The following is a 14,689-nucleotide window of genomic DNA, read 5'->3' on the forward strand; positions in this document are numbered from 1 at the left end:
TACCATGAAGAATCGTTTGGTTCTTCAATATTTTCACATCAATAACAAATCGGAATGGTCTAACTGGTCAAGCCAATATATTAAACAGTCATGATCCATTGATCCATAAATTTAGTTGATTACTATTCTATGAAGTTGCCCCTAATTGGAATGGTCTAACTGGTCAACCCAAACACCCAAAATGGACAATTTGCTGGAGGTTGTCGAAGTTCAAACTCTAAAAAATGTGTCCAAAAAATTCAATATTTTTTGTCCTTTTTTGAGAAAGAAGGCTTGCTTTTGGGAGGAGCAACAGGTAGCCTTGAGGTTTATGCAGTGGCCGGTTCCCTCTTCATAATGATGCTTTCAAGATCATTCAATCCTAAATCTTGATTGACTACAACAAAACTGATAAGTCAATACAGAGGCAAAGTCAGAAATGTCAAACTCTAGGTTATAATCTTATTCAATATAAACAGGATCCTCCACGCCATTGGTGTCATTTAGGTGTAACTCAAACCAGTTATCTCGAAAAACTTCAAGATAAAAGGTGGAAAATGGTAAGACAGGCCAAGAGAAAATGGGTAAAACAAAAAGAAAACACAGGTTTTGGAGATGAGATCGGAACACATGTGCTTGTCAAAAGGCTTGAAAACAGTTCCCTTAGGAAAAATTTTCTCGGACTGAAGATTCACGAGTTCCCGGTAACTGAAGTTGTAGGGAATGAGAAGAGATCTTGGCTAAGGAATTCCTCGGCAGAATCCTCAGCCGGAGACGAAGATGATCTAGTTCTCTTTTTTCCCATTTAGTTTCAAGAGTTATAGTAAACCCTAGAAAAGGTGGAAGAGAATGGAGAGAAAGTGTAACATCCTACTTTTCGTTAATAATAAATAAAGGACTTTATGTTAATTTAATTGTGTGATTGGTGTTTGGGTTATGTTGGGTTTGGGTTTGGGAATGGTTTGGAGAGGGTTATGGGCCATAGGTCCCATGGACCCCTTATATAAACCCCAAATTTTCCAAACACCCCTCATTCCTCCATTCTCATTTCCTTACTACACTCACAATTTCTCTCTCTAATACCCGGATCCAAATCTGAGCCAAAGGGAGGACAAATCTCGTATCCAACATCTTTAAGCAACAAGAACACGCCCAGGTCCACAGGTTGGTCCAGATTTGAACCCGAACCCAAGACCAAAAAGGTGAGTTTCGGCTAAAAGGTTAAGTTTTTATGGTCGGATTCGACATGCAACTGGATATATTAGTAGATCGGGCTGTAGAAAGTAAGAAAATATAAACTTGGTAGGCCGTAACACATAGGGTGCGATATAGGACAAAAAGGTGACGTTCGGACCTTGTAAAACACGGGTAGACAAAGTTGGTACGACCTAAACCCATAAAAAGAGTAAAATCAGGCAATAAGGAAGAGCACAGAGGAAAATGGCTTTAAAATGGTAAAAATGAAGAGGCAATTCTGATTGCATGAAACAGAATCACATCGCACAGCCATGCGATGCGACTGGATTCCATGCGATTGGTTTCCATGCGACTAGATTCCATGCGAATGGTTTCCATGCGACTGGTTTACCATGTGACGTGAATGGTTTTGCCATGCGATGCGAATGGTTTTACATGCGATCCAAATTGTTGTAAAACGTAACCCGATTCTTTTTTCTGATGCATTTTTTATAAAGGCCTATTAATGAAAATTAAAATTTTCCAAGTTGACCTGGCAGCTCGACCCCAGCCAAGGACTCTGCCCCTTGGACCCTACTAGGGGCTGCCGCCCCTAGACCCCGCTACCGGGGCGCTGTCCTCGGACCCCCGTTAGTTTGAAGGGTTAATTAACATAGATGTATGAAGTAGTAGTAATAGATAATTGATACTCCTAACCTGTTACACAGTTAGCTGTGCACAGCTAAGGAAGGGCATTACCATTAACTCAGAGAGGAACCGACCACAAGTGAGTTTCTAGCCCCTTTATCTGTTATGTTTTCAGGGCTGTGTGCATACTCTTATGTGTTTAGTGAATACACTTACCTTAGGTGGTAAGTGTATACTGTGTGAATATCTATGAATGACGTACAAATGGTATAGAAAGAGTTATAAGTGTGTATGTGGACGTGTATGATTATATATAAATATGTAACAGGTCAGCGAAGTACGTATGGATGTATGGCTTAATGATGGTATGGAAAGAAGGGACTAGACGCTAATAATATCTGTGATGTTAGAGACAAGACCCTAATAATATATGTGATATTAGGGACCAGACCCTAATAATATATGTGATGTTAGGGACCAAACCCTAATAATGTACGAATACGTATCTTCGGACACGTAAGAGTAAGGATGTGAATGTAATGTATGTTAATTGATCAACTAGAACTCACTCAACGTAGCTGACTTTTAGTATGGATGCATGTAAATAGGTTAAAGGAGCTGGCTTGAGGAGAGCACATGGTAGGGACTGGAAGACTGGTATCTTGAGAAGAAGTGTTAAGAACCTCTTGTGTTATGTTATGTTTAAGACAAAATAAATTCTGTTAAGACAAGATTTGATGTTTTGTAATGTATAGGTTGATGTTTAATTATTCCGCGAAAGTTTTATTAACTCTGATTTTAGAACTGTGTTTATAAGTAAACGCCAAATGTAGGGCTCCAGGAACGGGGCCTTACAGAAAGTTACATGGATTTCCAAAGTGATGAGATTAATAAACTAAGATGAGTAATTATAGATACTTATCCCCTATAATTAAGGTGTGGTGGTTAGTATACTTGGGGAGTTGCACCATGTCCCGCCGAATTAGCTATGCTTGTATCACCCTATTAGATATGTATTGAAAAATATAACCGTTGTAAAGTTGTTTCAGCTGCCATATTTTTTGGGACAATTGTTGTGGGTCAATTTCTTTCTTAGGATATTCAATGGAATCTCGAATGATATCCTGCTGTCCAGGATCCCTAACAGGTTCAAAATCCAGAACCTTTATCTGCTTATGCTAACCATTATGCTTGCATGTTACATAATCAAATGGTTAGTAGACTTATGTCATGCTTTAAAGTCGGAGGACCAGTCAATTAACACGTGAAAATAAGAAGAATAAGTCTGCAACAGTCAGATGAGTGCAGCTTGTAACATCTCGCATATTTTGTATTTGTATTCGTTTATGTTTACCTAACTCGGGAATGTAATTTAGATCTTTCGTATTAATGAAATCTTGCATTTATTAGTATTTAACTTTGTTAACTTATTTTATATCTTCATAACTTTCAAACTCATCAAGCAACTCTTAAAAACGCTTAAAATCGCTTAATTTGGCTAAATAAGTCGCATTTCTAGAACTCCAGGGGTTATAATTGCCAAGAAACAAAGTTTATGGAAAATCCAGGGGTTATAATTTTAAATAACAAGATAATTTGTAGTATATATTTTTGGGATGACAACATGATATTTATTGCATACGTAACTTAAATACACAAATAAATGTAATGTAAAATCATAGAAACATGAAAAAAATTATAAAAACATATATATGTTACAAATAAATGTTGTAATAAATACTGAAAACACAAAATATAGAACTTAAGAACTTAAAATAAGAAATTATATTGTCAAACAGATAACTGAAACTTATCATGTCGATCGTCCTTACGAAACATCATGCCAAAAAATACATACACATTATATAAAAATTATAATGTAATTGGATTAGACGAATTGGCTAAGTATTTATAACGGACCAAAAACATGTTGATTATACTGGGTAAGTAAACTAATGCAGAGTTAACATCTTTAGAAAATAATATATTTCAAAAAATTCATAACTTCAATAGGAATATCTAAATAATATACTTTAAAATTTTAGTAATAGTTACTATTCATCACATTCACTTAAAATAAACATGATAATTTAATTGGATTTAGGTTGGTGCCATTTTATGTTACACTTTTATTTATTACAAGCTAATAAAAACAACCAAAATTGAATTTCGGCATTAAGTGTTAAATGTATTAAAAATATGTTGTCAGTCAACATTTAAAAGGATGATTACAACACATTTCATTATATTAGTTTACTTACTTTGACTAATTATGTATGTTACATTTTGTATAATTGAGTACATAAAAAAATTAATTGTTATTTGACTATGACTAGTTGACTAAGGGATACAGAAGTTGCATTAGTTAATTGATTAATATATGGGTATTTTAGGTGGTTTGAAATTTTTAAAAAAGGAATTACGTTTGTTAGTTGAAGACCATACTGTTATTGCGCCGTAATTGTTTATTTTTGATATACAATATAGATTTGAGTAAGGACACGACAAACTGCAATGAGTAATTATTTGAATATCTAACTCATTAACGTTAACACGAAATATACAAACACAACTAACTATTTACGACAACCGTTACTTCAAAGTGTCTAAGCCACTAATATTGTGTATTGAATAACAATATTATCTCATGAATATGAATGAATAAAAAGCGTGTTGTTAAACAATATTAACCTCTTAATAATCAAATTAGGAAACACCGAAATAAGTTTTTTTGAATCGGTTTTTAATAGGACTTTACTAAATCGTGATATTATAATAGAAGGTGGTTTGTATTTATTAACAATGGAAATGAATCTATTAGTATAATTGGATACATAATTTGTGTCTTGTTTTTATATAGACAATACCCAGTTGACTAACGAATCCAAAAATTGAATTTATTAAGTATTTTAATATTTAAGGTTTTTTGAATTTTTTAATAATGAAAATAGGTTTCTTTCTCTAATTCCATACAATGTTTGTGTCTTAAATTTTGATATACAATAATCAATGTAATTGACTAACGACTTCATTAGTCTGAAGTTACCATTTTATTGAATATCATTGTAACACCTCGCCGCGCTAGGTCTGACGTGCCACTTTTATAGTAGGTTAGAATTAAATGTTACATTTTCATTAATGATAAAACATTACATTTTTACAATAAATACAAAAATGAGTACAGGACGTCATTTATATTTCTCTAAAACTCTTGATCTTTAATATTTTCCCAAGCCTTTGATCGATTCTTTGTGGATAATCTTGAACACCTAACGTGCAAGAAAACAACAATACAAAATCACGTCTGAACAAAACACCCAGTGAGCGGATAACGAAATCATAGACATTATAAACTATAAACTTTCAACTTATAATACATTTTATCAATTTGCACTTATAGCATATCAATTTGTAACTTTAATCAATCTCATAAACAATAATTTCATATCAAATTTCTCAGCCAATGAATAAAAATATAAAATCCATAACGGTGTCATAACTCATAAGGTTTCGTGATGACATGGTTAAGATGATATTTTCTCTTAGAGGATTGATACATACGTCTCCAATAATTCAGTAATTCAATAATTCAATATTCTTACGACCAATTCGTAAACATTCAGCAGTGAGACGATGTGTTTTTCCCGTGATCAATCTATACGCCTCAACTCACTCACGTTTCTCAGAAGAAAAATAACGAAAATGATAAACTCAAAACGTGTCAAAACATGCTATGAAATCCAATATCAAAACAATTATTCGTAGGTGAGCCCAAAAACGTATCATAACAATTCGATTAAAACCAAAATCGAATTTGTAATCGGTGGTTCATGTCAAACGATTTGTAATCAATGGTTCTCATAAATCAATAAATAATTCATGCTATAAATTTAGCATATAAATTACAAATACAATAAAAACAACAAAATAACATAGTAGGCTAAAGTAAATCAAAAGGTGTCAAAAACATATGATAGAATCCAATATCAAAACAATCAGGGTCCAAAAACGTATCATAACAATTATAAAGAAATCAAAATCAAATTCGAAAATCGGTAGTTTGTATCAATAAATAAATGATTCACAATCAATAATTCATATCAGTCAATAAACAATCCATATAAATTAACGATACGATAAGAAAAATAACATTAATAGGCTAACCGTACCTTAATCGTTGTACCACACTTGAGTATAACTCTAATAATAAGAGCTTGATCGAAAAATTGGACATGAGTAGTTTTGCTCATGGAGAGGATAAAGTGGAAAGAAGATGATGGTGTTGTTTATAGAGCCGAGTACCCCATGCATATTTGGTATTGAAAAAAAAAATAACTTGGATTTCATTCTACAATATAATTATAAGTAAGGGAAAATGAAAATAAAGAAATAAATAATTTTGACAACAGAAACGTAATTAGCATTTATTGTAATTTTAATAATATAAACGTTATCAAAATTTTCAATGATAACTAAAATAAAGCATAACCTCCATTAAATATTCAAAAGATTTGACCACCATTAAAATTATTGGAGTGTTACAATCATAATTATTAACATTAATATATGAATTAAATTGTTTACTTTTGAATTATTTAATTATCAAGAAAATTTTAGAAGCCTTAGTATCCGTGGAAACTATAGTGATAGACCAATAGGTAGATGCCATTTGTTCAAAAAGCCTATTGCTTTAATAGTATATGTAGATTACTGTTAAACTAGTAATTACTTGCTCAACTTTATGTTGACAAACATATTCTATTTTTACACATATTGCAAGATATTACATGAAGTGAAGTGAAGTATGAAGAATTAGTTGGACTTTAGGGTATTGAATAAAAAGAAGAATTATTGGATGTTTTGTTTGTTTTTTATTGGGATTATTGTGTTTGTTCAGATGATGTGTACTTAGTTTATTTAATAAAATAATCTAGATATTGTCATAAATATTGTATGATGTATTTTGTGAGCTGTGAGCAATCAGTTCGCGCCCCGACATTCTGCTTTAGGTTGGGGTGTGACACATCTCAAGTTGAAAACCTAATAAATAGGCTTATTTTCGGGATATTTGTTATTTTACTTATATTATATAAAGAGATTGTTGCATGGCATAGATATACATCTGCTTATACACTTTTACTCACACTTTCTGTAACTTAGGCGTCATTGCAACTAGTTCTCGAATTGTAATTCAATTTATACTTAATAAATCACAGGCAGTCGAATAATTTTCCGCTCTCGAGTTTTTTTGCTGGACATCCACGCCAGAAACAAGGGTTTTTCCTCATTATATCTCGTGCCAACCTTTTATTTTAGCATAGTTACTTGTATTATCTCGAAAAACACACTACCTCACTTACTAAGGTTGATCACAAAACTACTTGATCACAAAATTGCTTTGGTATTCTTTTTTTAATGAAAACCACAGTTCCATGAGTTGCGTAATTTTTTTTTTTACTTTTTATTATTTAATTGTTATAAATTTTTATTACTAAATTATTATTTTTGAGTATATTTTGTTTTTGGCTTATAACTTCTAAGATATATTAAAATTTCAAATAAGATGTTATGATTTGCTAACTATTTTTTATAGGTTCTATGTCAATTTTATTTAAAAACGAGTTGTACAATGAATCGAGTTGTAAAATATACACATGCCAACAATGTTGCTCATGATTTAGGTATTCTGTTTTTGTTATATACACCGACTTTATTTTAGTAATATCATATACAGGGGCGGACCAAGCCCTTCATCAGGGGTAGCCTCCGCTACCCCTCAACTTTTCGTCGATAGTGTAAAGAATTATTTTTTTTGGCAGGTTTTCGTATTTCGTTACCTCTGAAAAAATATGACGTTACTCATATTTATTTAAAGCTCAACCAATTTAAAAGTTCAATCAAAGAAAAACCCATCCAAAATTTTAATCCCACAAATTAAAACCCATTAATCATTTTCAAAAATAATACTCGTTGTTTGGTAATTAGAAACTAGTCAGACATCAAACAGCGTTGCACCAGACACCACCACTCGACACCATTTTGAGGTTGAAGTTTTTAATATGGTTTTGGATAAGCAAATTCAAGAATATGAAAATAGATTTAGTGGGGTCTCAACTACTTTGTTAGAAAATGTGTTTGGTTTAAATCCCTACAATTCATTTTCTAAGTTTGATATATCTATGATGGTGTCATTTTATGAGACGCGTCCAAATGATTTTAGTAATGAAGAAAGATGGTGTATTTCGGGTGATGATCTTACGACCTTTTATCATACTTTAAAGTAAAATGATAAATTTGCAAAAATGGGTGATGAGTATTTGATCCATGCTTTAATCTGTACGGTCGAAAGAGAAACATTTGATAAAGTTAAAGAAGATGATGATATGTCTTGATTTCAAGTTTTCAAAAACAGAATAGAAGAAATTTGCACCTTATGTGCTTAAATTTATTTATTATCGTGCTTCTATACATCAAGGGCGGCTATAAGGCAGGGCTGGGTGGTTGACCGATCCTGGCCTGACACCCTGATAGGCCTGAATTTTTATTTTTTTTAATTATATATATATTTAAAAAAATATGTATTTTTAATGTTTAAACCCAATTATCCAACTAATTTAAGGGCCAATTTTTTTCGCCTTCGGCCTAAAAAATTTTCACGATTCTCGGAGACTGCCCTAGTTTACATTGTGTGGACTGTGGAATACTATAAAAATAATATTTTTTGAACGTTACCCCTGAAATTAATGTCTAGATCCGCCACTGATCATATAACATTTTATAAAATTTCATATACGTCAATTAAATTTATCAATGATTCGATAGAACTTATCCAAACAGGTCAAATATAGTTGATTTTTTGGTTGTTTACCGTGACGACCGACCCGGTACCATCCGAACAACATCGGCGCTGATAGCAGTATTATTCGTTTTGATTGTTTTGGATAATGTAAAACACGTGTCTATATCTTCTTGAACATGACATTAACAAAAGTTGAAGGGCCAAAATGCAATTGGATAGACGGCAGGAAAAACCCCTAACCAACTAGGGAAGACAGAGTATTCATCTCCGTCAAAAGCAAAAGCATGTGAAGCTCCAAATCTCCAATTCAATGGCGTATACCAAATCTAAAGCGTCATCAGCATCAGAGAACTCGAACTCCTCAGGTGTTGACACAAGAGTGTGGTTCTACTCTTTGTTGCTCACTATTCAATACGGTGCTCAACCTCTCATCTCCAAACGCTGCATCGGGTAGTATTCAAGCTGAAATTGTACTTACTGAAGTTAATAGTCGCAGACTTTGTTTACGTTGCTGTAGGTGTTTGATTAGTGTTGTTGTAGTAATCATATCCTAAAAGTTGTGTTGATTGAACATAGTAGCTTTGATGCTAGCTATCTTGAAATATTTGTATATCATCTTAATTATAAGCTCGCTTTTGCTGCTGAATTGTTGAGATTTTGCGGTCGAATTTGCTTACTAATGGATTTGAATGATTCAATTTTTTTATTAGGTTTAGCATTTTCATAATCTAAGCAGTTATTTAAAGTGAACATAATAATCGTGTAGACCATCACACAGTAAATACTTGTTTGTTTGATAGTTATATAGATATTACTTCGATGTTGAATTAGTGTCTTAGAATCATACACTAAAAAGTTGTGTGGACTTTTCAATATAAAATGGTTTATTACCTCTCAAGAGGGAAAAAATAGCTTGCTTATGTCTACTATTTCTGCAGGCGAGAAGTGATTGTTACTTCATCTGTTTTGGCATGTGAGATAGTAAAGGTATTGCCTGTATATTCTTCTTTACATCTTTTTTAGTCTTATGTATTCCTATATATTTTTTTTTAATTTATATGTTTACATACACCTGTGGTAGGTTATTTGTGCACTGCTTCTCATGGCAAAAGATGGTAGTCTAAATAAAGTATTGAAGGAATGGACTTTGATTGGCTCGTTAAGTGCATCAGGATTACCTGCAGCTATATATGCACTACAAAATAGCTTGTTGCAGATTTCATACAGGAACCTTGATTCCCTCACCTTTTCGATGTTGAATCAAACAAAGTTAATTTTCACAGCATTGTTTACATATATTATTTTAAGGTAAGTTCTTGCGCTAGATCTATTACTGAATTACATATAAATTTGAACTTATAAGCAGCTTACATTAACATCCCTCCAGAATTCAATGTTGCTGCCACCTCGTTTTATGTGTTTACAACTAACAGAGAAAAGTTGATTGCAGGCAGAAACAATCAATTCAACAAATTGGTGCTCTGTTCATACTTATATTAGCAGCTGTTCTTTTAAGCATTGGGGAAGGCTCACGAAAAGATTATGGAAGTGATAATCCTGATGAGATTGTTCTCTATGGAATCATTCCAGTCTTGATAGCGTCTGTACTTTCAGGTCTTGCTTCTGCTTTGTGCCAATGGGCATCTCAGGTTTGTTACATGCTCTGTTGTGATAAAAGATTTACAATTTGTTGTTTTTAAGAATTAACTAATTTGTCAACGTATGCGTTGATATTCTTTAGTGTTTGAGAATATGTGGCAAGATGTATAGGTTGGGGAACAGGTAAAAAATGGGGTTTTATTTTGTTGGGGGGGGGGGGGGGGGTTTAAACCATCATTTTTGTTAGTTGAATTTTGGCTCAATTTTTTAGAAATTACATTCACAAATCCCACTATTCCCTTGGTAGTAACTGTTGTTTTTAACACTGACTCACGTTAAAAGTTATGTTAAATTTATGTGAAATGACTATCAGGCCCCAATTGTTAAAAACAACAAACAAATTAGTATGTATATAAAGTTTAATATATTATACTATTTTAAATAATCATTTAACACAAATTTTAACAGTAATTTTAAGGCCGCTAAGTTTTGAGGACCAAATGCGTTACGGTTGAATGGACAACAGGGACAATGATAATGTAAACCAAAATAAGTCATGAGGTAGTATGCATAAAAAATAGAATATGGGCGACTTTCAGCCGCCCATATGGATAACCATCATGCATGCCTATTTGCCTAATTTTCATCTAACTTGGTTCGAAATATAAAACAACCCAGATTGACTCATGCAAAAGTAAATGGTTCAAATTGTCACCTCTAACTAGGAACTTTGAGTCAATTATATATTGACTAACATTAGCAAGTTAAAAAACACCCACATCATTATTCAAACTTGAAATGTCTAGTCTTTATAACTCAAAACCTGTCTGTTAATCTATAAAAAATAGAGTACTTACCATGTACAACTTCTCTCCATTTTTCATGTTTAGGTTAAGAAACACTCGTCATACTTGATGACAGTAGAAATGTCGATAGTTGGGAGCCTTTGCTTACTGGCAAGTACATACAAATCTCCAGATGGTGAAGCAATGAGACAACATGGATTCTTTTATGGGTGGACACTGCTTACAACGGTAATCATCTTTTAAACTTCATAATATTGAGCATTAAAATGTTCACTATGCTGTTCAGTTCTTGCTGCATTAAGAATTTTAACATGTGAAATAGTTTATGCTTGAACTCACTCAAGGCTGTTCACTAGGGTTGAATATGATTGGCCTGTTTAACCTAATACATTCTTGGAAAAAGAAACCTAAATTGGCAAAAAGAAAAAAATGTTCGGTTTTGAATGAAACCTAACTTGAATGTGGATTTAAAAAGAAATTGAAAACCGAAGAACTGGTTTTAGAAAAATCTAGTACAAAATTCCAACGGATTGGTTCTGTTCTTCGGGTTTGACAATCCCGACCGGTTTTTGCCCATCCTTATTTGTAGCCTTGTAAATGAACCAAAAGTTGGTCAACCTTTTGGCAGGAAGTTTGTTTAGTTATTATTCGAATGAACATGACCAGTGGTGTTTGTTCTTCTAATTAAACAAACAAACATGAACGCTATGTAGCACGGGAACGGGTACGGGACCAGGGTACAAGGACGATACGGGTATGGGGAACAGCAAAACTCCAAAATCCTAGATACGGGTACGGCAAATATATATATATATATATATATATTAAATAAAGTCCAAAATAGATATATACTGATATAAAGTGTAAACTCCAAAAACACTACATCAATCAAAAGTAATTAATTATCAATAATCAAATCATTTTCAAAATCCTGTTCATCTAGCGATAGATTGGCAACCTCTAAAAACTCAACATCTTCCATTGAATCAAAAGCATCTCCACCAACATCCCACATCTTCATATCATCATCGGATTCCTTGACAAAAGTCGGAGATTATTGTGGATGTAAACCAAGCCTTGAGCACGACTTATAGTCAACTAGTTTCCCTAAGCGAGTGAATTAATGCATTAAGTACTCCAATTACGCTCAGCACAAGAACTAGGTCATCCAAGTAATCTAAAATCAAAAGTCTGGAGAAAAGGAGTTTGAGCACCAAAGTTAACCCGCCAATTCTTGGAATTTGAAAGGGTTTAAACCCTAAAAATAAATTGAAACGTCCTTGAAAAATCTAGATTTGTCCCCATCAGCGCAGAAACGTTTTGGATCCGTTCCCATTAACCAGAAACATTTAGGAAACGTCCCCATGGCGTTTCCGTCCTCAAAGCGTCTCCGGGGTGGGTACTTCCTCATAATTGCCAGATTAATAGTATAAACAAAAGGTTCACAAATGTACACGAACATAGGTAAACAAACGAACATAATTGAGCAAATATCAATTAAAAGTAAACGTGAGGACAATTTATTAGCCTTAGAATTAAAAGAAACTAGAGTGCTAGACTAAATTGTAACGGTGATATTTTGGTCTCATAAAACTAGACTAAATTGCAATACGCCTAAGAGATTTAAAGGAATATATATACGAACGTAAACGAACAAACCTAAACTAATGAAACATAAACAGATGTAAATGAACAGATGAACATAAACGAAATGAAAAGTCGTTCACAAACATAAATGAACAACATGTAAACGAACGTTCACGAACCTAAATGAAGGAATCGAATATGCGTTCATGCTATGTAGCACGAGGACGACAATTTAAAGAGAGTACCTGTCCCGGGGACGAAAACGTTATGGGGACACCATGGGGACGTTTCCGGTTAATGAGGACGGATCCAAAATGTTTCCGGATTGATGGGGACGGATCTGGGACGTTTCTATTTATTTTTAGGGCTTTAACCCTTTCAAATTCTAAGAATTGGTGGGTTAACTTTGGTGCTCAAACTCCTTTTCTCCAGACTTTGGCTTTTAGCTTACTTGGATAACCTGGTTCTTCTTCTTGTGTTGAGCGTAATGATAGTACTTATGCATTTATTCACTCGCTTAGGAGGAACAAGCTGACTACAAGTTGTGCTCAAGGCTTGGTTTACATTCACAATAATCTCCGACTTTTGTCAAGGAATCCGAATGATGACGGGAGATGTGGGTGAAGTTGTTTTTTATTCAATGGAAGATGTTGGGTTTTGGAGGTTGCCGATCTCTCACTAGATGAACCTGAATTTTAAAATGATTTGATTATTGATAATTAATTAACTATGGTTGATGTAGTATTTTTGGAGTTTACACTTTACTAATATACATTTTTTGCCGTACCCGTATCTTGGACTTTTGAGTTTTGCCGTTCCTGTGCTACATAGCTATTAATGAACGAACATAAATGAATACGAACATGTTCGTACTCTTAACGCACTAAGACGATGCAAATCAGCCTAACAGGTTTGGCTCAAGTTTTTTTAAAAACAGGTAGAACCAGACTGTAACACCCCCAAATTTAATCAACTATGATTCAGGGTTGAGTTTTATGATATCGAGTTCTGAGTTATGGCATTTTCTTTATTTTTATTCAGATTCCTGTTTTTGTGAATGCTGTTGGCGGGATTCTTGTGGGCCTTGTCACTTCATATGCTGGTGGTGTACGGAAGGCAAGTTCATTTTTTTAAATCATTTTCTAAGCTTCATATTAAAGATACTTCTTACTAAAGGTGGGAGAATGAATGGCAGGGTGGGTTGGCATGGTTTAGGTCAAAAGAGGTAATTTCAATATGGGTCAAACCGTGTCGGGTATTATTGGGCAGGGTAGGGCCTTCTGTCGCTAATTATCCTTTTAAACATGAGTATATTATTGCAATGGTAATATTTAGCCCAATAAAATGATTTAGCAGGTGGCATACTCTTGTTAAGTACTAGTTATGCGACTTTCAACCATTTCCTCTCAAATAGTTTTTTTTAAAATCTATCTATTTGCTTAATTATTGGTAACAAAATACATGCAGGGGTTTGTCATTGTGTCTGCACTACTTGTTACTGCATTGTTGCAATTTGTGCTTGATGGGAAACCACCTTCATTGTTCTGCCTTTTGGCCCTCCCGCTTGTAATGACCAGCATTTCCATATATCAGAAGTACCCATATCGTGTCAAAAAGAAGGAAGCATAGACCAAAGTAGTCTTGAAACATGCACTGCACATTTTCATCATATACGGGTTATTTTTATAGGCAAGTGAGAGAATTACTCAACCAACATTTACGCTGGCTCGTGCTCTTTTTGGTGTTCATACTCTTTTAAGTGTCAATACATGTGCAATTTATAACATGTTTAATGTCTTGACATGTATAGAATGTTTTCTAATCTAATGAGAACCTATAGTTAATATTAATATTTGTACAAAATCCTACTCGCTTTGGTCTTTGCCCATACTTTTCAAGCTAAATTTGGATTAAAACGCATAATTGCATTCTTGATTTGGCTTCAAATTCAAAAATAAGCTCAACCATCAACTTCCGAGCACATTATGTTGTTTCAAATAACGTTGGGAGAATTTCTTCGTTTAAAATTTAGGATGTTCTTTGTCTTGTGCTTGTTTGTGGTTTCTACAGTTAAAGTTGCATGATTTGCAAGAAG

At 33.5% G+C, this 14,689-nt stretch overlaps 1 protein-coding gene across 1 annotated transcript; it reads left to right on the forward strand.

Annotated features, from left to right (window-relative positions):
* The first annotated feature begins 8,912 nt into the window (after nt 1-8,912).
* Nucleotides 8,913-14,377, forward strand: LOC143579601 (UDP-N-acetylglucosamine transporter ROCK1-like). The gene is made up of 7 exons (XM_077062859.1): nt 8,913-9,052; nt 9,541-9,589; nt 9,684-9,910; nt 10,053-10,251; nt 11,092-11,235; nt 13,636-13,710; nt 14,062-14,377. Exons 1-7 carry the CDS (start codon nt 8,913-8,915, stop codon nt 14,221-14,223), a joined length of 996 nt encoding a protein of 331 aa, XP_076918974.1. The 3' UTR covers nt 14,224-14,377.
* Nucleotides 14,378-14,689: the final 312 nt, after the last annotated feature.

This window comes from Bidens hawaiensis, unplaced genomic scaffold, assembly GCF_021521415.1.
Source record: "Bidens hawaiensis isolate Kalapana, Puna unplaced genomic scaffold, B.hawaiensis_p1.1 tig00001463_1, whole genome shotgun sequence".
NCBI classification, from domain to species: domain Eukaryota; kingdom Viridiplantae; phylum Streptophyta; class Magnoliopsida; order Asterales; family Asteraceae; genus Bidens; species Bidens hawaiensis.